At 35.1% G+C, this 26,170-nt stretch overlaps 1 protein-coding gene across 1 annotated transcript; it reads right to left on the reverse strand.

The window, feature by feature from the left end:
* Nucleotides 1-8,662: 8,662 nt before the first annotated feature.
* On the reverse strand, nt 8,663-10,107 carry LOC143555929 (ferritin-3, chloroplastic). The gene is made up of 7 exons (XM_077045393.1): nt 10,018-10,107; nt 9,866-9,926; nt 9,696-9,783; nt 9,518-9,579; nt 9,358-9,423; nt 9,217-9,280; nt 8,663-8,827 (listed from the first exon to the last, which is right to left on the reverse strand). The coding sequence occupies exons 1-7, from the start codon at nt 10,065-10,067 to the stop codon at nt 8,793-8,795; spliced, it is 426 nt and encodes a 141-aa protein (XP_076901508.1). The 5' UTR covers nt 10,068-10,107; the 3' UTR covers nt 8,663-8,792.
* Nucleotides 10,108-26,170: the final 16,063 nt, after the last annotated feature.

Raw genomic sequence — 26,170 nt, forward strand, 5'->3', positions numbered from 1 at the left:
AATAGACTCTTTCTTTATTAGCCATTTGACTTCTCCATTAAGCACGTTTCATTTTTTATCACGTCCTAATAGCTGCAAGTCCGAGTCTTCGGGAAGTCTCTCGACCTGGTAAATAAAGAAAGACAGCAAACAATTTGTTAATTATACAATATATTTAGGATACCTATTACCTTGGAGGATACCATATCTCGAAGTTATCCTGAATATATTGCTTGCCTAGGATACTGAAAATCCGAGCCCTAACAATTTTCCCTAAAATTAACAGCTGTTAAAGTGCTTTACAGTTGTTAATTTTTGAATTCTGCAGTCGGAGTGGATAAGCTACACGTGTCGATCGTCCATAGAACCGTCAAAACCCTTTTGGTTAATATTTTAAATCTTCACTCGATATTCTTTCTCTCTTTGCTCTTTATTTTCAAGCATCATATATATGAAACTCAAATGGCTCAGGATGGCTCAGGAGGCTAAGGATACTGGCTTTGACACTCCTTTCTGGGATGCGGCTGCTTGGGAGAGAGTTTTGGCTGAGCTCAATGGGGAAAGCGTGGAGGAAGCAGGCCCGAGAGGAGCGGAGAAGGTAGTGGAGGAGGCTGTGGAGGTAGCGATCAAGGATGAAGTGACGGCTATTGGTGATGGAGGACAATTGGGCGATGATGGCGGTAAAGAAAAGGCTTGAGCCCAATTTTTTAAGGTTTATGTGTTTGTTTGTGGTTTGATGTTGGATTGTTTGTTGAACAATTTTTATTTTCCTGTCTTGAACAAGTAGGCTTAGGATATCTAACAGTAAGGAAACATAGGTGGAGGGATCTTGAGTTTCAAGACGAAACCTATGTTTTCCTGAACCAAAACTATGTGATGATGCTTGGGTGGAGGGATCTTCCACTTGGTGAAGACGAAATCCAGGCATTGTCTTTTTGTTTATCTGCATTTATCGTTAGTAATAACATAATCTTTTGGCTTTAAGCATTGTGTTTAATATGTATGTTACTTTTACATAACTTATCTAAATAAGTTTTAATTGGAATATTACACATCTTCAATTTTCTGAAATAAGTTATTTCGAGGATAATGTATCATGAAAACATGCTTCTTGAACATTTTGAGGATTATATATCTTTAAGACTTTAATAAAACATGTTGAGGATAATGTATTTTGATCATAAAATATTTTAAGGATTACATATATTTTTTAGAAATATATCTTTAAGACTTATTATGTATTGAAATAAAACATTTTAAGGATAATATATCCTTATGCCTTGTGTGAGTTGTCACAATCAAACCAAAAGATCATACCTTGAAATATAAATTGTGTGATAATACTAAGTGTAAAGAGTACCTTCGTGGAGATCATTTATAAATCTAGTTAGCTTACATATGATGTCCCCAACCGTTGATCTTTTTAAGTATCATGTTTCCGGAATTTTGCTAAGTTAAAAACAACTTAGTAACATTTCTATACTTAGTGATCTGGCCGATCTCCGATCTGTCAAAACAAATTTAGATAATTCTGGTGATAAAGCCCATTTACTGGCGATAAAGCCTTTTCACTAGCGACTAGGCCTTTACTTGAGAGACATGAAAATGTCTAAACTTGAGATAAAACTGGGGAAAGTCCAAAACGTATGGACATGATAATGCCGAAACTTTAGATAACATGAAAATGTTATAAACCTTAGATAACATGAAAATGTTATAAACCATATGTGTGACACGTCTGCCACTTATCTTAAGGATTCGGTATATAGCCAACAACAAACGGATTATCAGCTGGTCTGGTCTGCCTGCCTGCCTCGAACTATATCCGAATCATCGTGTGCTGCAGGCGGTGTTAGAAAGGTGAAGACCTTTAAACCTTAGAAGATATCAAGGATATCATATTCATGCCCTCCAGGCGTTCATTAGAAAGGTGATGACCCTTAAACCTTAGAAGATATCAAGGATATCATATTCGTGCGCTCCAGGCGTTCGTTAGAAAGGTGAAGACCTTTAAACCTTAGAAGATATCAAGGATATCATATTCGTGTTGGAGGTAATCAGTCTCTAACTGTTGTCAAGATAACGTATCCTTAGAATAACTGCAAAACACTAAACTCTTGATGAGGGGTGAGTGTTAGCCTGGCTAACACCCCTCTGATGCTTAAGTCAGTAAACTTGATAATGAAAAGTTTAAATATGTAATAATGTAAAAATATATAAAGGAACATACCTTTATCCTGAATTGTTGAGGATACGAACATACCAGTCAAGGATACTAGCAAAAATATGCCTTAAGATGGATAGTATTCCAAGCTCTTGGTATAGGAACACCTTCCATAGTGATTAACCTGTAGGCCCATTTTCCTGCTTCTGAATCAATCAATTAAGGACCTTCCCACTTGGGGGCTAGCTTTCCATATGCTGGGTTAGTGGTATTCTGAAACTCCTTTGTTAATACCATATCTCCTACTCGGAATCTTCGGATTCTGATATTCTTGTTGTAGGACTTGGCTATTCTTTGTTGGTATGCTGCCATTCTGATCCTGGCGAGATCTCTAAGTTCGTCAATGGTATCCAGGTCTTCAGTAAGGCTTTGGTTGTTGGACTCAGTATCCTGGACGCTGATTCTTGCTGTGGGGATCACCATCTCTGTTGGGATAATAGCTTCGGCCCCAAACACCAAAGAGAAAAGTGTTTGTCTTGTTGCATTTTTTGAAGTGGTCCTATCAGCCCAAAGAACAAATGGTAGCTCTTCAGCCCATTTTCCCTTCTTGGATCCCAATTTTTTCTTCAAATTGTTGATGATGATCTTGTTACTTGACTCTGCTTGACCATTGGCTTGAGGATGTACTAGAGTTGAAGTCACCATCTTGATTCCCCAACTTTCACAGAAGTTGGTTGTTCTACTACCGATGAACTGTGATCCATTGTCACAGACAACCTCTGCCGGGATATCAAATCTTTTCAGGATATTGCGTTTGATGAATGAGATCACATCCTTTACTTTAACTTGGACAAATGCCTCTGCTTCGATCCACTTGGAGAAGTAATCTGTCATGGCCAGCATAAAGATCTTTCCACCAGGATCCTTGGACAGCTTTCTCACAATATCCATTCCCCATTTCATAAATGGCCACGGGGATATGATAGGATATAATGGTTCAACTGGTTGATGCAAGATGTTTCTGTGTCTTTGGCAAGCATCACACTTCTTGGAGAAATTCATTGCGTCTTTCTTCATTGTTGGCCAGAAGTATCCTGTCCTTAGTATCTTGGATACTAAGGCTCTGCCCCCAGTGTGGTTTCCACAATCACCTTCATGTATGTTTTTGAGAACTTCTTGCGCTTCATGATGTTCCAAGCATCTCAAGTATGAACCTACAAGTGATTTTCTATACAAAATATTATTTAGGATAATATACTGGGTTACCTTCATTCGAAAAGCTCTAGGATTTTCTCCTTCTGGGATCTCATTATCCTGAAGATACCGTATTATGGGACGGGTCCAGGATACTGAATCATCTTCAGGTTTTGAAGTCTCCATGACCTCATGGTTCTCCTTTGTTGAAGGAGTGAAGATATGAACGATGGGTATCTTGATATCATCTGGTATCTTGAGAGCTGATGCTAAATTTGCTAAGGCATCTGCTTTAGTGTTCTCTTCCCTTGGTACCTGTCCACATCAAATGTTTCGAAACACATAGCTAATTTCTTAACTATTTCTAAATATTTTGCTAAGTTTTCTGCATTCACTGCATAAGAGCCATTGAAATGGTTAGCTAATAACAAAGAATCAACATAAACTTGAATATACCTGACCTTCATATCCTTAGCTAATTGCAAACCAGCTATTAAGGTTTCATATTCAGCCTCATTATTAGTAGCCTGAAATTCACAAGATATGGATAGAGGTATAATGTCCCCCTGTTGTGATTTTAGCAGGATACCTAGACCTGTTCCTCTTATGTTGGAGGCACCATCTGTATGCAAGGTCCAAGTCTCCTTGACCTCTAATTGTTGAACTTCTTTTTCTACTTCTTCGAGTATATCCTGGCTAAAATTAGCCACAAAATCAGCAAGTGCCTAAGATTTGATGGCTGTCCTTGGCTCATACAAGATATCGTATGCACTAAGTTTCACAGCCCACTTTGCCATCCTTCCTGACATTTCTGGTTTTCTCAAAACAGCCTTAATAGGATAGTTAGTCTTTACATGTATAGCATGAGTTTCAAAGTAATGTCTTAATTTAGTAGAAGCCATTATAAGTGCTAAAATTAATTTTTCAAGATAAGAATACCTGGATTCAGCATATAGTAGACTTTTACTTACATAATATATTGGATGTTGTTGATCTTCGTGATCTTTAACGAGTACAGCACTGATTGCATTCCCCGAAACAGCTAAGTACAAGGATAATGGTTCACTGTCAACTGGTTTCATCAGGAGTGGTGCTGAGGATAAGTATTCCTTCAAGGATACCAATGCCCTTTCTTGCTTTTCTCCCCATTCGAACTTTTGATTCTTCCTTAGGATATCATAGAAGTCTTTACACCTCTCTGAAGATCTTGAGATGAATCTGTTGAGAGCTGCTATTCTTCCGGTCAATCTTTGTACATCTTTGACATATCTTGGTGATTTGATATCCTTTATAGCTTTGATCTACTCAGGGCTTGCTTCTATTCCTCTCTAGGTGACCATGTATCCAAGAAACTTACCTGCTTTGACACCAAAATGACACTTGGCTGGGTTCAGCTTCATGTTATACTCATCCAGGATGTCAATTGTTGTTGCCAAGTCTTTGAGATGATCCTCAGCCTTTCTTGACTTTACCACCATGTCGTCTATGTAGACTTCCATCGTGTCCCCCAGTTGGTTTTTGAACATCATGTTGACCAGCCTCTGTATGTTGCACCTGCAATTTTAGTCCAAAAGACATTGCATTATAACAGTATATACCTGTAAGAGTCATGAAGGCTGTATCTTCTTGATCCGAAGGCTCCATTTGAATTTGTCAAAATCCTGAGGATGCGTCTATGAAGGTTAGCATTTCATGTCCAGCAGTTACATCCACCATTGAGTCAATGTGCGGGAGCGGAAATGGGTCTTTTGGACAAGCCTTATTCAGGTCTGTGAAGTCCACACACACTCTCCACTTTCCATTCTTCTTCTGGACTTCCACTAGATTGGCCAACCATCTAGGATATTGGACCTCTCTTATCATTTTGATCTTAAGCAGCTTCTGCACTTCTTCTTGTATGATAACATTTTTCTCAGGAGCAAACTTCCTTCGCTTTTGGTGTACCGGCCTGAAAGATTTATCTATACCAAGTTTATGAGTAATTATAGATTTAGAGATACCTGTCATATCCTCATGTTTCCAGGCGAAGGTAGAAGCTCTTTTCTTTAGGAAGGATACCAATCCTTGTTCAGTATCCTCAGGCATACCCGATCCTATCAAAACTTCGATCTTAGTATATTGAGGATCCAAAGATACTTCCTTCACATCCTGGTCCCTGGCTTGCAAAACCTCCCATGGTTGTTTCTGTAATTGCTATGCTTGAGTAGGCTTTGTAGTCCACTTCATTGATGAAGCATAACATTCCTTGGCATCTTGCTGATCGCTTTCAATCTTGATGACTCCCCAAGGACTTGGAAGTTTCACACATTGATGATAAGTTGAGGGTACTGCCTTCATGCTATGGATCCAGGGCCTGCCTAATATCACATTACAACAAGATAATAACACAAAATTTTTGTAGAGAGTTAGTTCCCTCAATATATATCAGAAGTTTGATTTCTCCCAAAGTATTCTTGGTCTTGCCACTGAACCCTACGAAAACTGAGGATCTCGGGATAATCTCCATTTCCGGGATATCCATCTTCTTCAAAGCATCCATCTGGATAATGTTTACAGAGCTTCCTCCATCAACGAGTATCCTGCGCACAAAACAGTTAGCTATACATAAAGTAATTACCAAACCGTCATGATTGGGATCCACAAGATTACATCTATCCCCGTCATCGAAGGATATGATTCTTTGAGTTGTTAACGTGGAGGTACGGAGAGGTCTTTCTCCATTTTCCATCTTTGTTTCTTTTGAACGTTTCTTAGCTACTGAATACGAGGTTCCGCAGACATCAGATCCTCCTGAGAAAAAGGATACAATCTTAGCTCCGGGAGGTGGAGAAAGTGCCATTTCAGGTATCTTGACAGGATCCTGATTCTTGTTCTTGTTTCTTCCCAATAGTTCCTTCAGGTATCCTTTGCTGAGAAGGTATCCTATTTCCTTCCGAAGTGCTATGCAATCTTCAGTGCGATGGCCAAAGTCTTTCGAAGTGCAATTATTATTATTATTATTATTATTATTATTATTATTTCATTACCATTACTAATCAAAAATCCCAACTTGGTTTGTTTCAAGTTCCAATCTTTTACCCAAATTTCGTTAGATCTATGAACGCATCAAACTTAAATAACGAGCCAAACGAATCCGGCTCTCAAAGTTCACGTTTTTACGTCAAGTTTATATCTTTATTAACCCTTAGGCCCCGATCTAAGGTTCTACCAATTTTCATGGAGAACCGACATCAAAAGCACCACCTTTATACTACAAACATACGTCTAAGCGAAATCCGGTTTAGAGTTTTAGTCTTGACACGAGCTAGATCTTGATCCTCCTTGTCGTTTGGAGGTGAGAATCACTAGAACACTTGGATATCGTTCTCGGGTTTCAAGGCAGGGAAAGTATGTGTGTTGATAAAAATGGAAAGGTATGGAATTATGAGATCTAGGGTTTTTAGGAAAAGTTTCAGGGGTACTTATACCCTTAGCTCATGGACCTTAGGCCCATTAGCCTACTAAGTCCATGGTTATTGTTAGGCCCATACTCATTTAATCCTACCATCTCTCCTATTAATTTATTATTAATTCTACGGAAATTAAATAACAAAGTTTATTTAAATATTACTTTATTTATTATTTTTTTAAAAGGTCGGACGTTACAACATTATCACATATCACGGCTTCAGTACCGGGCTAAGATTCCCATATAGGGCTTGGCGAATGTCTAGTGCATGATCTTGGTGAGGGTCGGAAATTAAAAAAAAAAGTATATTTATATAAGACAATCAACATTGATATATTACCTGACCAATAACTTCTATTATACTATATGATTTCATTATATTTTGTAACTTAATGTTTTTTCAATATTATATTTTAATTGCTCATATAAATTATTACGTCTAACGATTATGTGATATTCTAATCTTATACACCTAATAATAAATTTACTAGCAAACACGTTAAATTGTTAAATAGGGAACCTGCAATTCTCATAACTTTTTTTTCATCAAATTTATTCTAATTACAAAAAAAAAAACTTAATATTTACACAAAATCATCTTTACACATAAATGCTTATTGTAACAGCCCAGCTACCGCCGCACCAAAATATTGTCCGCTTTGGCCGGGACGTACCACCATCGTCTCACGGATTTGCTTTTGGTTGCCCAGGTGAAGACTTCCCAAGAGGTCACCCATCCTGATACTAATCACACCTGAGCATGCTTAACTGTGGAGTCCTCCTCTCATCCATCACCATTAAGCGCTCAAAACGCGTTATGATGGGGAAGGTATCCACCTCCTTATAAAGAAGGCTTAGTTCTCCTCCCCAACCGATGTAAGATGTCACACTTACCTTACGAATTTATTAATTTCCGTCCGTGTGATACACGAGCCACTAACCTAGTTTAACAATATCTTCTTGCCTTATTGGGTCTAGATTTTGTAACGAAGTAATGAATTTATTAATATTAATTAATATCCTAGTAATGTGTTTCATTGGGCTATTTTAGAAAGAAAAAGAATACCATTTTTTAGAAATTGTCGGTCGGGCATTGACGGCTCTACGCGACTTCACGTTGCATTCGTCTATCTAGTATCTACAACAACCAGATCATACACCCAGTTGATCATAAATACTATCAATATAATTGGCGTGATTTATTATTGTTGTATGCCAAGTGCGACTAGGGACAACTAACCTATTTCTAGATTTTAAAGTAAAACTTTAATGCAAAAGCTTTAATGCTGATAAATGATAGTGGTAAACTACATATATTTCTTTTAAACAGATCAGCTAAATGTTTATAGTTTGTAAAGTTAAAATATTTGCATGCTTGATTTTAACATTTTACAATTCTTTTTTCAAATAACTGTTAGAAAAGTAGAGGATTATCATTTGATATCTTGCCCTTAAACGGTTGTTTGACGATTCCTCAAGCGGTTGTTTGAAGAGTAGGAAAGTTATGATTTGATATCCTACCCTTTTAAACGTCCATTTGACAAATCATTATCATTATGATTTATATTGTTAACTATCATTGTGATTTTAGTGGTAATTAAGTTGTCACCGCGAGAGTTTTGAATATGAGATAAAAGAGTTAGTTATTCTGATGTGATATCCTAATGATGTGATGTCCTAATTTATGATATATGTATTAGTGGCATGCCATTGAGATGTTACATGTACCTACGAAGTGTTGTTTTAAGAGGGGATAATATAATTTCACTAAGAAACTAGTAGCATGGATCACTTCAAACAAAGATATACTTGTTCGATTGGAAAATTGCATCAAATGAAACATCACCAACCGCAAAATAGAACCCACAAGATTTCACATAACACAAGATAAACACACAATAGAACCCACAAGATTTCACATACCATTTATAACAAAGTTTTAAACAACCACTAACATAGCAAGCAGAATCAACAAAACCTTCCTCTATCAAGCAAAGCAGCAACGCCTTAATTCAGGAGCATCTGATCGAAGTGCCAAACACCTGAAATTTGAATAAAGTTAACAATTTTTAGCAGGTAAAATCAAAAGGATCAAATGGGTCAACAGGTCGAAAATCATTTTATGCAAAAGATTAGAATTGAAAGAACTCACATAACTTTAGTCACAGTTTTTTGACACGCTAAGTCGCTAACTATATATATCAAGAAAACTTGGGCCAAATTTCTTTCGTGCCAACCCAATCCAAACCATTTCAACGCATAGAAAAATTACCAGTTTTGACCCATTACCCAACCTACCTAAACCACCCAAATTTCCAAATCCAAATTTTAGTAACTACCATATTAACACCTCAAATTACAAAGCACTTTGTGACCTACACATTTATAAATAAAATGAGAAAATTGAAAATTGAGTTTTTGAATATTATACCATGCCCTTTGCCAACTCTTCTCAGTTGAGCAACATACTCGGATATTTTCTTGATTGCTTCAACCTTTTCATTAAGAAAAAATAGACATCAGTATCATTCTAAACTCAATGGTTATATTAGAAGTAAAGCTCGATATTCACCTGTTCACCAAGAAACTCGCTTTCTACAAAATCAGCTAATTGCGCATCATTGTTCCTGCTGGCTACCTGCTTACATCACAAATTTGCATCATAAACTTGAATCTAGTTGTGATTATTTAACCAATATTAACGAATACAAAAGGCAACAAGTATGTCACACCTCATGAAGGTTTAGGAGTTTCTCATTTGTCAACTTCTCCAATGACAATGCAAGCTCCATGGCTACAATCAGAAGCAGTTAAGTAAAGTTAACAACTGGATCATAACTTTAAAGCAGTAGACTATTCAAACTAGACTAGAATGATCCAATCAGGGATATACGAAAGTACAAAACTTACCATACAATGCATCTCCTTTTTCTTCATTGTCAAACTCAGACAAAGGCATTAATATCGACTGCAACTTCACCTTCCCGCCTCGTTCGTTCTGAAGATTTTTAAAAAATTATAACACTTTCAACCGTTTTCAAATATAAAACTAAAGACGGCTGATAAACATGATCAAACACCTGGTATTCCATGAATTTTTCAGCGTGTTCCCTTTCCTCTTCACTAGACTCTTTAAAGAACCTAAAAAGGTTAATGTGTCATAGTTAATAAATGAATAAGCTAGATTATTATGAGAAATATGTAGATATATAAAACTGTAACATTAACTTACTTGGCTAAGCCCTTGAGGGCAACATTGTCCCTATCAAAGTAGGCATACATAGCATGGTACACATAGGATACATTATACTCAACACTGTAAACAGAAGAAAAAATTTAATCAGCATAAACAAAAGCCCAAAACCACATATGACATGAAACATAATTTTGTGATCATAATCAAGTTAAACATAAAGAAACCTTCACTGATATCTAATGAAGTTACCAGCAATGTATCATGAGGTGTTGGCCTTAGGGGTACAAACGAGCCGAGCTGCTCGTGAGTTACTCGAGCTCAGATCGGTAAAAAGCTCGAAACGAGCCAAGGTTTTTTGAGTTCGAGTGAAGCCCGAGCCTCAAACAGAACTCCTTTACTTATCGAGCCAGAGCTTGAGCGAAGCTCATTTAGGCTCGTCGAGCCTTACGTATTTTTAAGTTTTACATCTTTTGGACTTTTATGCATTATTTCACACTCCATAGTTGAGCTTGAGCCGAGCTTAGGCTTGTTTAAGGCTTCTCTCAAACCATATAAAATATAATTAAAAAAGTATATAAAAAATTTTGATTAACAAAAACAAGACAAGAATAAACATATGACCCTAGCCAATTTATTATAAATAAGTAAATAATTGTGGGATTTCCCATTATTTTAGCCCTTGACCTTGACTCCCTAAATCAAGCCTTTGACTTTGAGTTATTGACTTTGACTCTCAATTGAATACGCCCCTATTTTGCCCACAGCTAGAACTTTTATCATACACCTGGTGGGCAGTTTTTTGCTTCACTCAAATTTCTAATTTTTAAACACAATAACTCATTTTTCTCATGCTAAACACAGTAAACAGTAGATCATCACACTAAATCAACAAATTATTAACAGTATTCTAAACAAAAACACCTTCAATCAAATGGCAAAAAGAAAACTCACTTGTTCCATATCTCCATTTGCTTTTTCTGGATTTGGATTTTAGTGACTCCTCATTTATTCCATGATGGTGACCAGTAACTACTGTTAATCTTATGACTAGTTTAACTACACAAAATATCATGGGTTAAAGCTATAGTAACAATTATTGAAGTGTTGAAGATAATACAAATGAAGAATATAAATAATTTTTTAATATTGGTTCTTTAAGTTTATCGACTTGTCACTTGGAGTTTAAAATTACCATCAATCACCCCTTAATTTCCTAGTCAAAATAGGCCGATCTCTCTCCTTTCACATGTCTGATTTGACTTGTGATCTTGACTATATCAGCTTTCACAACCATCTTGATTTCCATCATCTCAGCCTTGACCTTTCAGAACTCCTCTTGATCCAAAGTTGCGTTCTTTTGGCTCTCTTGAACTCGACCACCTCCGTGACATTGTCCCCAACTATTCGCTCGGTCGTATGAACTCGCATATCCACTCCCCACGATTCTAGTCGTCTAACCGAGCGAACATTAGTCTTCCTTGATTTTCTTAAAAATCGATCAGTGTAAACGGATCTTCCGACTCGGGCAAACAAGCATAAGAACTTGGAACAAGGTCATGGAAAGATATGAGCAAATACTTCAGATGATTTATTACAAGAGAACATATAACTAAACTGTTTGTATGTTTTTAAATTTTTAATACCACTAGAAAAGATTTGAATTTGTGGTAAGAAGATGTTGGCAAGTGTTATGATTTTTTGAGAGAGCCACCGCTGTCACCGAGCTAACGCCATTAAAAAAAATTATCGGATTGATTAAGATGTAGTAGCATGTCATAACTTTTTTGTAAATAAAGAAAACTTATATAGAGTAGTAAAATAAAATATACACAACAAAGTCCCTAACTGCTCATGGAGTCATGGTACAACGGTTTCGTGCCGGTCAAAGAAAAAACATAAACACATGCATGGTTGCTAAAATTAATTCATTAAAAGTTTAAAACCTTAACATATGCAACTTTTAAAAGAGATCCATCGTCTAGTATGCGACTTATCACTATGATAACAAAAAAGGGAACACGGTCATTGTCTACATTGAAAAAGTAAAATAAAATATTAGTGTTCATTGTTGTGTTGTTTACGTGTCCGTTTATGCTACAAAAATGAAGATAATGGTTTTGTTAATTTATAAGCTAAACATCATTAATTTAAAACTTAACCACACTAATTTTAACGTGCTTCTGTACGCATTATTTTTATTTTGAATTTTAAATTTAATAACAATGTGAAAAACTAGAGTAGAAGTGAATACGTTATTCTTTTTAAGGTTTTGTTTTTTATTATTTGAAAATACATACAAATGTGGGAATGTACGCAAAACGATGCCACCATTAAAAGCGAGGAAAAAAAACGAGACGATCCTTTGCCTTTTTTCTTCAATTAATTAAACATTCTCATATTGTTATGATATATAAGTGCATATATGTAAATTATTTGTGTAATGAACATTCACTAATATAGAAAATGATTATTTTAAAACGGTTAAATAACATATATAGAACGGTTTCAAAATTGTTTTAAATAAAGCATTGCAAAATATAATTAAAACGATTTCAACACCGGTGTATATCCTAGAAGATTTTAACGGGTTGTTACCGGTATATATTATAAATAATAACAGGCTAGTAACCGTTATAAAGCTTTGTTATAACAGGCTTTTAACCGTTGTGAAGAACCTAATACAACGTGCTGTAAACCGTTGTTATTAAAGTATTACAACAAGCAAACAACTGGTGTAATGAAGCGATTACAATTTACAACGGGCTACAAACCGGTGTTTATAATGGTTTTACAACGGAATTACAACCGGTATTTTTATGTTTATACAACTTTTGTGAACCGGTGTTTTGTTAATATTGAACCGCTACTCTATTTGATAGTATATACAACGGTGTATGTCTTTGCGACGGGTACATAATTAAAAGCATACAACCAACAGAATGTATTAATTTACATTTAGAATAATATATTAGTATCTTTACAACAATATTTAACAAGCTTTACAATTTCTCCCCTCACTTATCCTTTTCATCTTTTGATTTTAGGTAGTCATGGAAATCTTTTAGGGCGCGTTCGTTTCACAGATTGGAATGGAATTGGAATTGAAATTTGCATAGGATTTGAAATTTGAAGGAATTGGATTTGGAATCTAAACATTCCAATAGGAATTGGAATTTGAAGGAATTGAAATCCAATTCCATTATTGGTGTGTTCGTTTGACAAATGAATTAGAATCGAGTTTTTTTTAACGAGGACAACGGTGGAAACATTTTAGTTTTTTTTTATATTTTTTTGTTTTTTATTTATATTTTGTGTTATGATTTTTTTTATTTTTTTGAATTTTTTAGGGGTTTTCTATTAATATCAAAAACCCCTCAAAAATTATTCAAAAATAATAATAATAAAATTCATAACTCAAAATAAAAATCGAAAATAAAAAAAGTAAAAAAAAACAAAATATTTTATTCGTTGCTCTCGTTAAAAAAAACTCGAGAAAAGATTCCAACGAATTCACTTGAAATCCTTCACATTTTGGAAGGATTTAAAATCCCTTTATTTAAAGGAATTTGAAGGAATTGATTTCCAATTTCAATTCCAATTCCTTGACAACCGTATGCACCAAAAGAAAATTAAGATTCCAGTTCCAACGAAACGAACACGCCACGTCATGGGATTTTAATTCCAATTCCTTTGAATTCCCACGAATTCTGTGAAACGAACACGCCCTTAGTATAAGACTCACAAAATTTATAATTGATTGTTGGCTACGGGAGAAAGAAGAGTTCATCACCTAAAAGTATATATATTGTAATAAAAGTTATAACACAGTTCCTAAATTAGAATATTATATCAAATAGATATAAATTACTCACAAAATGATCCTCGCATGCAATTACAATCTCATACATGGCCATCATAACATAGTAACCACATGCCTAACATGATTTTTGTTGCGGGCACTACATTTAAAAGCATTTAAACTATAAAACTTACGTTAACCATTCAATTAATAAACATTGTCTATGTTACTCCCCCCCCCCCCCAATGCTTCTTCAATTACTTCTGTTAGTGCATAATTAGCAGGTGACTTAGTCTTTCCCAACAAATCTATAATGCTTACATAAAATGCATCTTAGCTAGGTTGCGATGAATATAAAAAAGCTGAAAATGTGTCCTGCATAAATGAATTTTGTGTAGAAAATTAGTATTATAATAAAAATAGAACAATATTACAATATTTCAAAGTATAAATATACCCTGAATGACACGGAGTCAAAAAGAATTCACTAGTTTTATTATGTATTAAGACAATGTTGATGTGCCCACGAAATCTTTATTACTCCTTATAACATAAATCGAAATAACATTCAGTCTAATAAATCCGGTATTTTTCAAGCCTTGACTCTCCGCTTTTATATATAGATGCATGTGATCACAAAACAGAAAAAAAGTTATACTTATTAAGAAAACAATTGAATAAGGTGAAAAAAAATCATACTTACATGCTAAACCAAGTCAAAATTGCGATCTCAGCCCATTGGTTGAGACATAACTCCAGTATACTAGATAAGTTAATAGATTGATAAGCATTATCATCCGGAGCATACATCCCGTCGGGCAATTCAAATGTAAGACCAGTCTGATCCTTGTTTCTAAAGTAAAGCGCCAAATCGTTTGCAACCTTATGAATTTCCTGACTAGCAAATTGCTTTTCAATTTTACCCAATGCAATTTGTATCAGTAAATCTTCTTTGTTGGGTTGGGGCGGTTTAATATTATGGTTAGGCACAGGCGCGCTTTAGATAGGATCATCTATGGTCTTAGCAGCAACATCTGCCACAATTGAGGCAGTAAATTGATCCCCATGCACGGGACCAGTAGGTTCCGGATCCGGTGGCGGTGGAAACTACATGCTTCAATAAACAGTTTATTGCATATATATGTATGTGAAGGTATAAGAGCATTCTCAGCCCATTCCCTTAAAATATGTGAGGGGGGTTTGTAAATTATATGGTATGGTTATAAGTGGTTGTAAGTAGAGGAGAGAGAAAATGTTATATAGGAAAGTTAAAATTGAGGTTTCATTGTTCATACCGTATAATTTTTTAATATTTTTTAAAAGTGGATTTGAGTGGAGGAAAGAGAAAAGATAATGATAAAGCTATAAAAAAGTATTATTTAATTAAACAGGAGAGAGAAAAAACAGTGATTTTTAGTGTAATTATATGATATATATAGATATAAGATAGGGAATGGGTTGGGAATGCTCTAATCAACAAATTAATAAAACTGGTTAATCACCAATTCATTGTTCATCTGTTTATAATGGTGAACTGCTTCATCAGTTTGTCCCCCCTCGTATTGATAAAAATCAATCTATTGATAAAACGCAATCTATTTTATATCAACTAATATTATAGTCATAAAAGGTGTATATTTATTAAAGACAACAGTTGGTCTATATGGAGAATCATGTGGAGATTTTCATTAGAATCTAAAATCTTTAAATAAAATATATACATATATGTATTAGTAAATTACTAAACAAAGTAGATAGTATATGATTATGTTTTAAACATACCCTTATTGCACTCTAAGGCCACTCAATAAAGTAATCTTCTGTGTTATATCCCCCTGCAACTCATCTGGAGTTTCAGTTTCGGGTAAAATAGGGCATGTTTACATCTTTCAAACACCATATCTACATGTACTTTCACAAACCCGTCGGCCAACAGCCGTGTACGTAAAATTCCATCAGGACAAGGACGTCCCTATCTCGTGGCTAAGACCATGTTGGGAAATCTTTTGTAAAAGGGTTATAAAAGCTCACTTTTTGTACTGTCTGCAAAGATGGATAGAGTTACTCATTAGTTTTTTGTTTTTATATATTTTTAGAAAATAAATAGAAAATAGATCTTAAGAATAAGTGCCTTGATTTCGGGTATGAACGAATTAGCCGGATTCTCGCATGTTGTCGCGGCGTCATTAGCATCTCTTAACCTCTTTGCCGCCTCATTGGTCTTCCTTTCTTTCTCCTGTGGTGTAAGGCCCCGAACCCGGTAGCCCTACTTTAGCGTCGGATTTACTCATAAACACAGTTCTTACAAATCAGAGTTCATTAAAACTTTCGCGGAATATAAAAACTTTCATGAAACGTTACAGAAATCCAAAACTTGCCTTAATTAAACATTCTTGTCTTTCAAAATAAACGTCAATTACATTAAAACATCTTGAGTCTTCAGATGCCAGTCTCCTATTCGCCCACCATGTGCCCGCTCAAGCTAGCTGTCTCATTCTACTCACTTGCGTGCATACTAAAAGTCAGCTACGCTGAGTGAGTTCTAGTTAATCGGACGCCATACAATACATACACATACATACATATCCGAAGATACATATCCATACTTAACTAGTTACCCTTCTGTTCTACATACATACTTACTACCATACATACATACATATCTACAATCACTAACCTCAGTCTACCGAGAGTACGTTCATAGTCCGCCGTCTATACCTGTACTCAAGGTCGTGAACACGTAAAAGGTCCGCAGTCCTTACCTATGTTCACCGTTTAGGGTACGTGCAATGTCCGAAGTCCTTCTCTATACTATCCTACATCCACAACACGTACAAGGTCCACAGTCCTTCCCTATGTTGCAACCTAATTCATAGCACGTACGAGGTCCGCAGTCCTCCCCTATGCTACCACAACACAAATACAGCACGTATAAGGTCCACAGTCCTTACCTATGCTGATGCCTATCTGAAGTACGTATAAGGTCCACAGTCCTTAACTACGTTCTCATCTATCATCTATAACACGTATAAGGCCCACCGTCCCTATCTACGTTTACATCTATCATCTACATTACGTATAAGGCCCGCAGTCCTTAACTACGCCATCACCAGCCGAGTCTATGTCCGACAGAAGCTAGAGGGATTTGCCATCCTAACTTACTATGTCGAACGTAGAACTCACATACCATTCGTGTACTTGTATACACATACTTCACATATACAAAAATTACATTATAGCATAAGAACACTCTAGGCGTTCTTTACATAATTCATTTAACAACCATACCCTTTGTCGATACGTGCAATATCCGAAGATCGTTCACGCCCCGACAAGTATTCATTTGTAATGTTCATACATCTTCGATATATAATATTCGTACCTTTATTTTTAACCTGACAGTACGCGCAATATCCGAAGATCGTTCGCGTACCGACAAGCAATCATTCATATCCATCACATATATCACATATGGCATACACTTATCACTTAGGATAAATGTATTAACAAACACATCGAGTATGCACACAGCCCTGAAAACATAATAAGGAATGGGGCTAGAAACTCACCTGAACTCTGCTTCTTCCTCCGATAGTTGTAAATCCCCTCTTTAACTGAGCTCGGCTGACTGTATAATATTTACATGTATCAATTAACTACCACTACTCATGTTGTATTTCTATCTTTATATAACCCACAACGAACGGGGGTCCGGGGGCAGCGCCCCTGGCAGCGGGGTCTAGGGGCGGCAGCCCCTAGCAGGGTACAAGGGGCAGAGCCCCTGGCTGGGGTCGAGCTGCCAGGTCAGCTTGGAAAAATTTTATTTACATTAACTGTCTTAACACATTTTCCATTAGGTTTTTAATTTATTTTCTAATCGAACTTGACTTTAGGCGAAGTTAAACCTTAGGCGAACTTAGCTTTAGGCGAAGTTAAACCTTAGGCGAACTTAGCTTTAGGCGAAGTTAAACCTTAGGCGAACTTGGCCGTAGGCGAAGTTATCAATTAGGCGAACTTGGCCGTAGGCGAAGTTATGCTTTGAAGGCGAAGTTAAGCTTTGAAGGCGAAGTTAAGCTTTTGCAGGCGAAGTTACCCAGTTCGCAGGCGAAGTTGCCCAGTTCGCTACGGGTTTGGTTTTTATCACTCATTTTGGCGATTTTAATACCCTTGTTATGGTTCGGCATCACCCCCTAACGTTCCCTAACCATTTCGCTCGTATATGTATCCAGTATATACTATAAAGCTTGGATCTTTAAGCTTAAGGACATTCAATAAAACATAAACTTTAAAGGTCAAGAACATACCTTTTGTGCTCGTTTGGATCTCGTTTAACTTGTTTAATCACAACTAATCGTTTACTCTCTCTCGGATCTTGCTCGTTTCTCTCCCTCGGCCGCCGGCCGTATATGGCGGTGTGTGGTGTGTGTGTGTTTTGGAGTGTGTAGAGATTATGATGGAAATGAAATGAGGGTTTAGGGTTTTAGGTTGGTTTAGGGGATATTTATATCCCTTAAAGCCCATGGACCTAAAGCCCATTCTTATTTAACCCATCTCAATTAATCTAAATCCATGATCCGTTCTTTACTCGATATTAATTAATAACGCGAAATCACTAAACGCAACTTTCTTTATTCAACATTATAAATTTTAGGATGTTACATGTGGAGGCCTTTTGTAAAACCAATCACCTCTGAAACTAAAAGTGTGCGTGCCCCATGGGGACGTCCATTCTTTATTAACTTATTTACAACATCGAAACCCTCCTCGAAATAGGTACCATCAGCTCACATCTCTTTCTCTTTTGCAATCTATATAAAAAATGTAAGTCCCGTGGGAGGATCTTTCAATGTGATATCAATTAATTCGTTGATAGGCGGAATCTAACAACGAACCGATTCAATAACAAACAAAGTAATCACAATAAACACGATGAATCTAGCTTCAAACACACGTATATAACGTCGGGTGCTTAAGGCCTTTAACAAAATTTATACGAAAAGTCAAAAATACAAAAAGAGTGTGTGTGTTTAAATAAAAAAATTAAAAAAGTGTTTTGTTCTGTCGCTGAAAATTATGCCGGTTACTCAAGTTCAAGTGTAACATCCGCTTTTCTGAGAATTATAAATAACAGAAAGTTCTATGATTAACTGAGTGTTGTTAACTTAATTGGGTGTGTTAGTGTTTGGATAATAAATGGAATTAGAAGTGTGAGTGGGTTGTGGGGCCCATAGTCCCCTATATAAACCCAATCCCTCCTTCCCTTCACCACTTTCTTCCCTTCCACCACACACACACACTCAAGAACACACATATTTTCTCTCAAGACCCGAATCCGAATCCGGGCTAAAGCAAGGAAGATCTTGGTGTTCGAGTATCTCAAACATCGAGAAAACGTCCAGATCTTCGGGGTTGTCCATATCTGAACCGAACCCGGAGCAAAAAGGTAAGCTTCAGCCAAAGGGTTAAGTTTTATGGTTAGAATCAACATGCAAACCGATGTAATGATAGATCGGGTTGTGAAATGTAAGAAAAACATGAACTTGGTGAGTTTTAGCCTCACGGGTGTATTATAGAACAAAAAAGGTGACGTCTGGACTATGAGAAACACAGGTATACAAAGTTGGTACAACCCAAAACCCATAAAAAGAGTAGAATCGGGTCCTAAGAAGGAAACACGGAGAAAAATGGCTTTAAAATGGTAAAAATGACGAAAGGTAGGAATTTCGCATCGCACAGTCATACGAAGCGAAAAAGTCATGCGAAGCGAAATTCCATGCGAAGTAGTTGAGGGTTTCACTAACTTAGATGTAGGAAGTAGTAGTAATGGATAATTGACACGCGTAATGTGTTGTACAGTTAGCCGTGCGCAACTAAGGAAGGGCATTACCATTAACAGCGAGAGAAACCGACTCCAGGTGAGTTCTAGCCCCTATATCTGTTATGTTTCCGGGGCTGTGTGCATACTCCTATGTTGTAGATAATACACTTACTTGATTGGTAAGTGTATGATACGTGTATGATTGTGTATTGAATGTATTGTTACATAATGATTGTATGAACGAGTACGTATATATATTTATAACTAGAAGATATGTAAAGTATGCACGCATGATAAAGGTATGGTTATTCGAGACAGAAGGGACCAGACCCTTATAATATCTATGATGTTAGGAACCAGACCCTTATAATATCTATGATGTTAGGAACCAGATCCTTATAATATCAGTGATGTTTAAGATAGAATAGCTTATGGTATACCATAGGGTTTCATGAAAGAAAGCATGTAAGAACGTATGCATATATGTAAAGTATGTACGAAAGAAGTGATAGTAAATAAGGTATAAATACGTATCTCCGGACACGTATGAGTATGGTATGAATGTAATGTATGTTAATTGATTAACTAGAACTCACTCAGCGTAGCTGACTTTTTGTATGCACGCAGGTGAGTAGGATGAGGCATGTTGCTTGAGGTGGGACACGTGGCAAACGGATGGTGACTGGCATCAAAGACGGAAGATTCACGTGTCGTTTATGTTATTGTTTAAGACTTAATATATTTTGTTAAGACAAGTACTTATGTTATGTAAGAATGTTTAATATTAAGTATTCTGCGAAAAGTTTTTAATTAACTCTGATTTTAGAACTGTGTTTATGAGTAAATCCAACACCAAAGTAGGGTTACCAGGTACGTGACCTTACATCAAGGGACATATTCTTATGTTTGGTCATGTCGTCAATCTTTGACGTACGGGATAGCCATTTACCTAAGGACTGAAAGTGACTGTGACGACTGAATTTAAAAGTATCTTTGATTTAACTATCTGATTTTAATTCTTTCGTTGAAAATTATGCCGGTTACCTAAGTTCGAAGGATATATATTAATATATGTTTGGTCCCATTGTCTACGCGTAGACATACGGGATAGCCATTCACCTGAAAATTGGAAGTGACTGGGGCGACTGAATCAAAAAAGCCTTCTAAATAATCATCGGGAAGTGATATGATTATTCAGCTAAAAGCTTTATAGAAGCTTAAATATATTTTCAAATGAAAATTAATCCAACCTTGAAAAATGATAGATAAATTGATTTTGTGTGCCTAACGTGTGAAGTTATTAAGCTAAAAGGACTTTTGAACAGTCATTGATTTGTATAGTAGCTTTCCATGATAAGTAAAAGTTTGAAGTGATATAAACTAAATCTGCTAAACTTTTTGTGGAGAGTCATTTTGAAGATGTGTGCATGTCTCTAGATACATCTCTCCGATTGATAGGCGGAATCAAACAACGAACCGATTCAATAACAAATAAAGTAATCACAATAAACACGATGAATCTAGCTTCAAAACACATGTATATATTACGTCGGGTGCTTAAGCCCTTTAACAAAACTTACACGGTGATCGACCAACTAACGAACAACACTAACATAAACTACATACATCGTATATATAGTCATACCAACCAAAGCCCAAATATATACTAAGCCCACTGAAATCCCTTGATTTCGGTTTACATAACGTAGCCCAAAACTAAGCCCAAAACTAAAGCATAAACCATAAATATAGCCCAACATTCTCCTCCTTGGTTTATTGCTTGATTTTACTCGTGCTTAAGAATATCAGCATCAGCTTCCTTGTAGTCTCTACTTACAAAATTATGGTTTTATTTCAAAAATTTGTACACTATAAAATAAGTTTTCTTATATAACATAATGAACATCATAATTACTCTACACTAAAAAACCAAAAAAATCTTATTTGTCACAATTAACATCATAATTTCTATACTTATAAAAATAATTACTCAACAACAAAGACAACAAAACATTATTCATAAAAAATACACTAAAAAGTACCTGAATGAAACCGTTTCCAAAAGCTTCTTTATCTTTAACATAGATTTTTGCATTCGGTCCATCTTCAACAACGCTAAGGGGATAACATTTGTTAATACTATAATATATTTCTTCTTGAGCATCATTGTCTGGGTGTATCTCTTAAGAGCATCAACCTCTAGTTCTGATTCAGTACATCCATTGAGTTTCGTATTCCTCGTGTCATGATCATTTTTTCGATGAGCATATCTTTGAGTTTCAAGCGCCATATCAAAATAACTAAAAAATTCGACAAATTTATGAGTTTGAAACAAGACCAAAGAATTGATTTTTGCTCCAGACCTTGATGTAGTACACAAAAGACCCGATAAAGCCTCATCGCGGTAATATGCTAGAATCCACATTGATCTTAAATCGAACATAGTTGATATCCAAGAATTATCAATAAGACCAAATTCATTCACTATTTCATGCCATTTCATCTAAAACTCATCAGGTTTAATGGAATCTGTCCAAACTATATTACAAATACAACGCTTAAAGTGCTCATTGTTACACAATGCAGGCCCAACCTGAAAACAAAAGAAAGATTTAAGATCATGACAGAATATAGTTTGTAATATCAAACTAAAAAAATGCTTAAACGTTAATTACTCTACTTAAAACATTGCAGTTTTATTTCAAAATCTTTACACTAAATCTAAACTCAACTTAAAGTTATGAGCAATCTCACAAATATTCTAGTTACATAAATAATTACTCTACTTAAATGTTTCATTCGTTAATTTTCAAACCGGAAAACACGACCCATTTTAAATTTTCGGTTTTGTTTATATATATATATATATATTCTCAAGTTTCGTTTCATGTATTTCATTTGATATTCGTCAGTGTCTATTTATATTCGTCATACCGTCTCGTCATGTCGTTTGACGTATTTTATTCGTCGTTCGTCAATGATATAATATTCATGGGGATTCACGTTTATCGATCATTCGTTTTTCTATTCGTTTGCTCAAATAACGAAATTTCAAGGTTTAAAGTTTTTATTTAAATGATTCACAAACTATACGGGTAAAATATGAAAATTATTCAAGAATTATAACTTTTATTTCATTTCAAACATATTTCAAAGTTCAGGGTTCAACTCGTAATTATATTTTAATTATGTTTTAAAACTAATATGAAACTTGAGGGTTGAAAAGTGAAAATTTATTTAAATTAATATTATTATATCAAAACCCAACCCACCAGCCCCATTACCCCGTTCTTCCGGCCACGGTTTTCCGGCCGTAATTCCGGCAACCCAAAAAACATTCAGGCAACCTTTCTAACGCGTTAAAATTAGCATTATAATTCAATTAAAGTCTGTAAAGACTTTAGACCGCAACGGAAATCCTTAATCATAGTGCTTAATGCATATTAACGGCTCTTTTAATAGGTAAATCAAGCCATCATCGCCGGTAAAAGGCCGGAGTATTTTTACACTACAATAATGATTAATTAAGCCTAAACGCTCCAATTAGAACTATAAATAGGATCCAAACATCAGTCTAAATTCGATCAAACTAATCTAAAATACTCTCTAAATATCCCGTTTTGATCTTCAAAGTTCGAATCCGGCCATCTCCGTTTACCGTCTTTCTGACACCATTCAAGGTAATTTATATATGCTTTTGAATCACCTCAAGCGCTGAACAAAGCCCCTAACACTAATTTAACGAACATGGAACGGATTTGTAGATTCTAATTATAGGGTTTTTGATTTAGAAGATGAACCTGGATATTATATTTAAGTTGCTGTTTTAATCTTATAGCATCCAAGTAGCTTGGTCTAGTGGTTTGTTCTCTTGTGTATTGACGGAAGGACCCTGGTTTGAACCTGGGTTAGACAGTTTTTGTTTATATTAAAAAAACAAAAAAGCATATTTCTTTAATTTTATAAAGCTAATAAATTATTAAAAATCAAATAAAATCATTTTAAACTAAATAAATCAACTTTAAATTAAATTTTATCTTTTCCACCTAAAAACTACTTCTTTTCGTAAAAACCCGTTAATATTAGCATTAGTAATATTATTAAAATAGTCCGTTAAAAAAATTCCGTTAAAGGCTTAAAAATAATATTGTAACATAAAATGTCATAATATTAAATATATTAAAATAATGCAAAATTCCTAAAACCAAATTACTTTAACTTTTATAGTCCCTTTAGATAGATTTCGTTTTTATTTTAATTATTGTTCTTGAAGTTCGGTTGTTTTGGTTTCGTTATTGTGCTTTCGGCTTCTATTAGAAGTTTATCTTCGATTTCGAGGTGAGTTTCTCACCCCACCCCTTTTACTCTTTTATTACTTTTGGGGGTAGCATATGTATTCTAAAAACTCAAAGTATTTATGATTTCATGTGCAAACTACAATTCATTAATGGATTTGTGTGTTTACATGATTGCTTGCTCGAACTTACATGCATGTGGTAGCTCAATAAGTATGATCATACCCCCCTTTGCACTCAGAACAATTTTGTTATGAGTGGAAAATGACCTTATTATCCGAGTACGTTGGTTGTTACCAACTGAAAAGGACCTTACTTGCGCGATTATCCGAGTACGTTGGTTGCTACCAACTGGAAATGACTATACTTGCTCGATTTACACTTGTTCACGGAATTGTATAGATTTTACGTATTTATATCAAACTGTGTGAACTCACCAACTATTTGTTTAGTTGACATTAACAGATACCATTATTTGAGGATGATGCCATGATGAAGACACTAGACTTAGGTTATTTAAACAAATGGTCAAACTGTTTAGTTGTGTTTATTTTTCTTGTATTTCTTTGTCTTCAAACTTATGTATTTGATGTTGAAATTAATTAATGATAATATTGCCACATAGTAGTGTCACATGTGTTTTGAGCAATATGTACGTCACACTCGGGTGTTTCCGCTTAAGCCGGGGTGTTAAGTTAAATCTAAACTCTACAGCCTACAATTATTCTAGTTACACAAATAATTACTCGAGTTGAATTTTTAATCACAGTATAAAGTTATGAGCAATCTCACGAGTTAAAAAAACAAATATAATTACTCTACTACTCTACTTACAAAAGTAACTACTCTACTTAGAAATAAAACAATAATAGTAACCTTATTAGCTATTTTCTTCATGATATGCCACGGCATAATCTGTGCATGCTCTCAGTAAAAATGGATTCAATAGCTTGCTTTTTAGCGAGATCTTGATTGGTAACAACGACCTTGGTTAACGCCTAAATGCTTTCAAAAGACATGTTAGTAACCGCATATAGGATTCAATCGTCTCCTTTGCAATAAGACCAGCTCCAAGATTAACATTGCGAAAATGATTATCAATTCCGGTGAATGGGACAAAAACCATCTTGTATCTATGGACAAAAAGAATCAAAATATGTAAAATGTTTGACTATACAAAAAAGTAAATAAAAATGAAGAAAGCCTTACTTATTGGTATTGAATGTTGCATCGAAGCATCTTACATCACTAAAAGTCAAATAACTCTTTTTACGTACTTCGTCTACCCAGAATAATCCAGTTAGACAACAACTCTCATCCAAAGTAAAGTAAAAAGAAAAATCATGAAGATACTCTTTCTTGTTTAATAACCATTGAACAATCATTTCGGCATCAAATTCTCCAATATAGTAATTTATATTTCTTTTAAAATTCTTGCAGTTCGCAACAGTTACACCAACATCATCAAAACCACCATATTATGTCCTCAAAATATTAAAGGATATAACAAGACCTAGATTTAGTGTGAATAAAGAATATAACCTCTTTTGTTGCAAAACTGTCAAATTTCGTGATGAAGGGAGAACGTGCATATCTTATTGGGAAATCAAAGTGTGATTATGTTCCTATATAAACTTGTTTATCTTATATGATTTGCCACCATCAATAGTTCATAATGCAATCTGCGCCAGACAACCGGTTCGAATGGAAGGCCTATTCCTAAGCTTCTTTGGTTTTTTCCTTGATGAACTTCTCCAAGAGAATCAAAATTCTTTTGTGGCTTAGAACCCTCTTTTGAACATATAAAATACTTATATTGAATAATACCATTCTTTTCAGTTTGAGAACCTTTACGTATCGAAAAACCGCCTTTATTAGCATATTCTACATAAAACTAGTATGAAGCATCCAAAGATGGAAAAATCATGCCTTCAACTAGTTTAATGAAGAAGATACAGTAAGTTTGAACTCTCTTCCAACAATTATATCTTCTGCTATGTTATGTACATTAAGATCAATCAAACATATAATTATCTACATATAATGACGCTCAAACACATAAATAGTTTACATATGATTAAATAATAACTCGAGTTAGGATTTAACAATTACATTAGTGTCAAGTTATAGAAAGTAAAAACATCTACAATAAGATCAAACATACAATTATACTACATATGATTAAATAATTACTCAATTTATGATTGAACAATTACACTACTTATGCAAATAACTATTCTACTTATGATCTAATAATTACTCTACTTGTGAAAATAA

This window comes from Bidens hawaiensis, unplaced genomic scaffold (assembly GCF_021521415.1).
Source record: "Bidens hawaiensis isolate Kalapana, Puna unplaced genomic scaffold, B.hawaiensis_p1.1 tig00018415_1, whole genome shotgun sequence".
Classification (NCBI taxonomy): Eukaryota; Viridiplantae; Streptophyta; class Magnoliopsida; order Asterales; family Asteraceae; genus Bidens; species Bidens hawaiensis.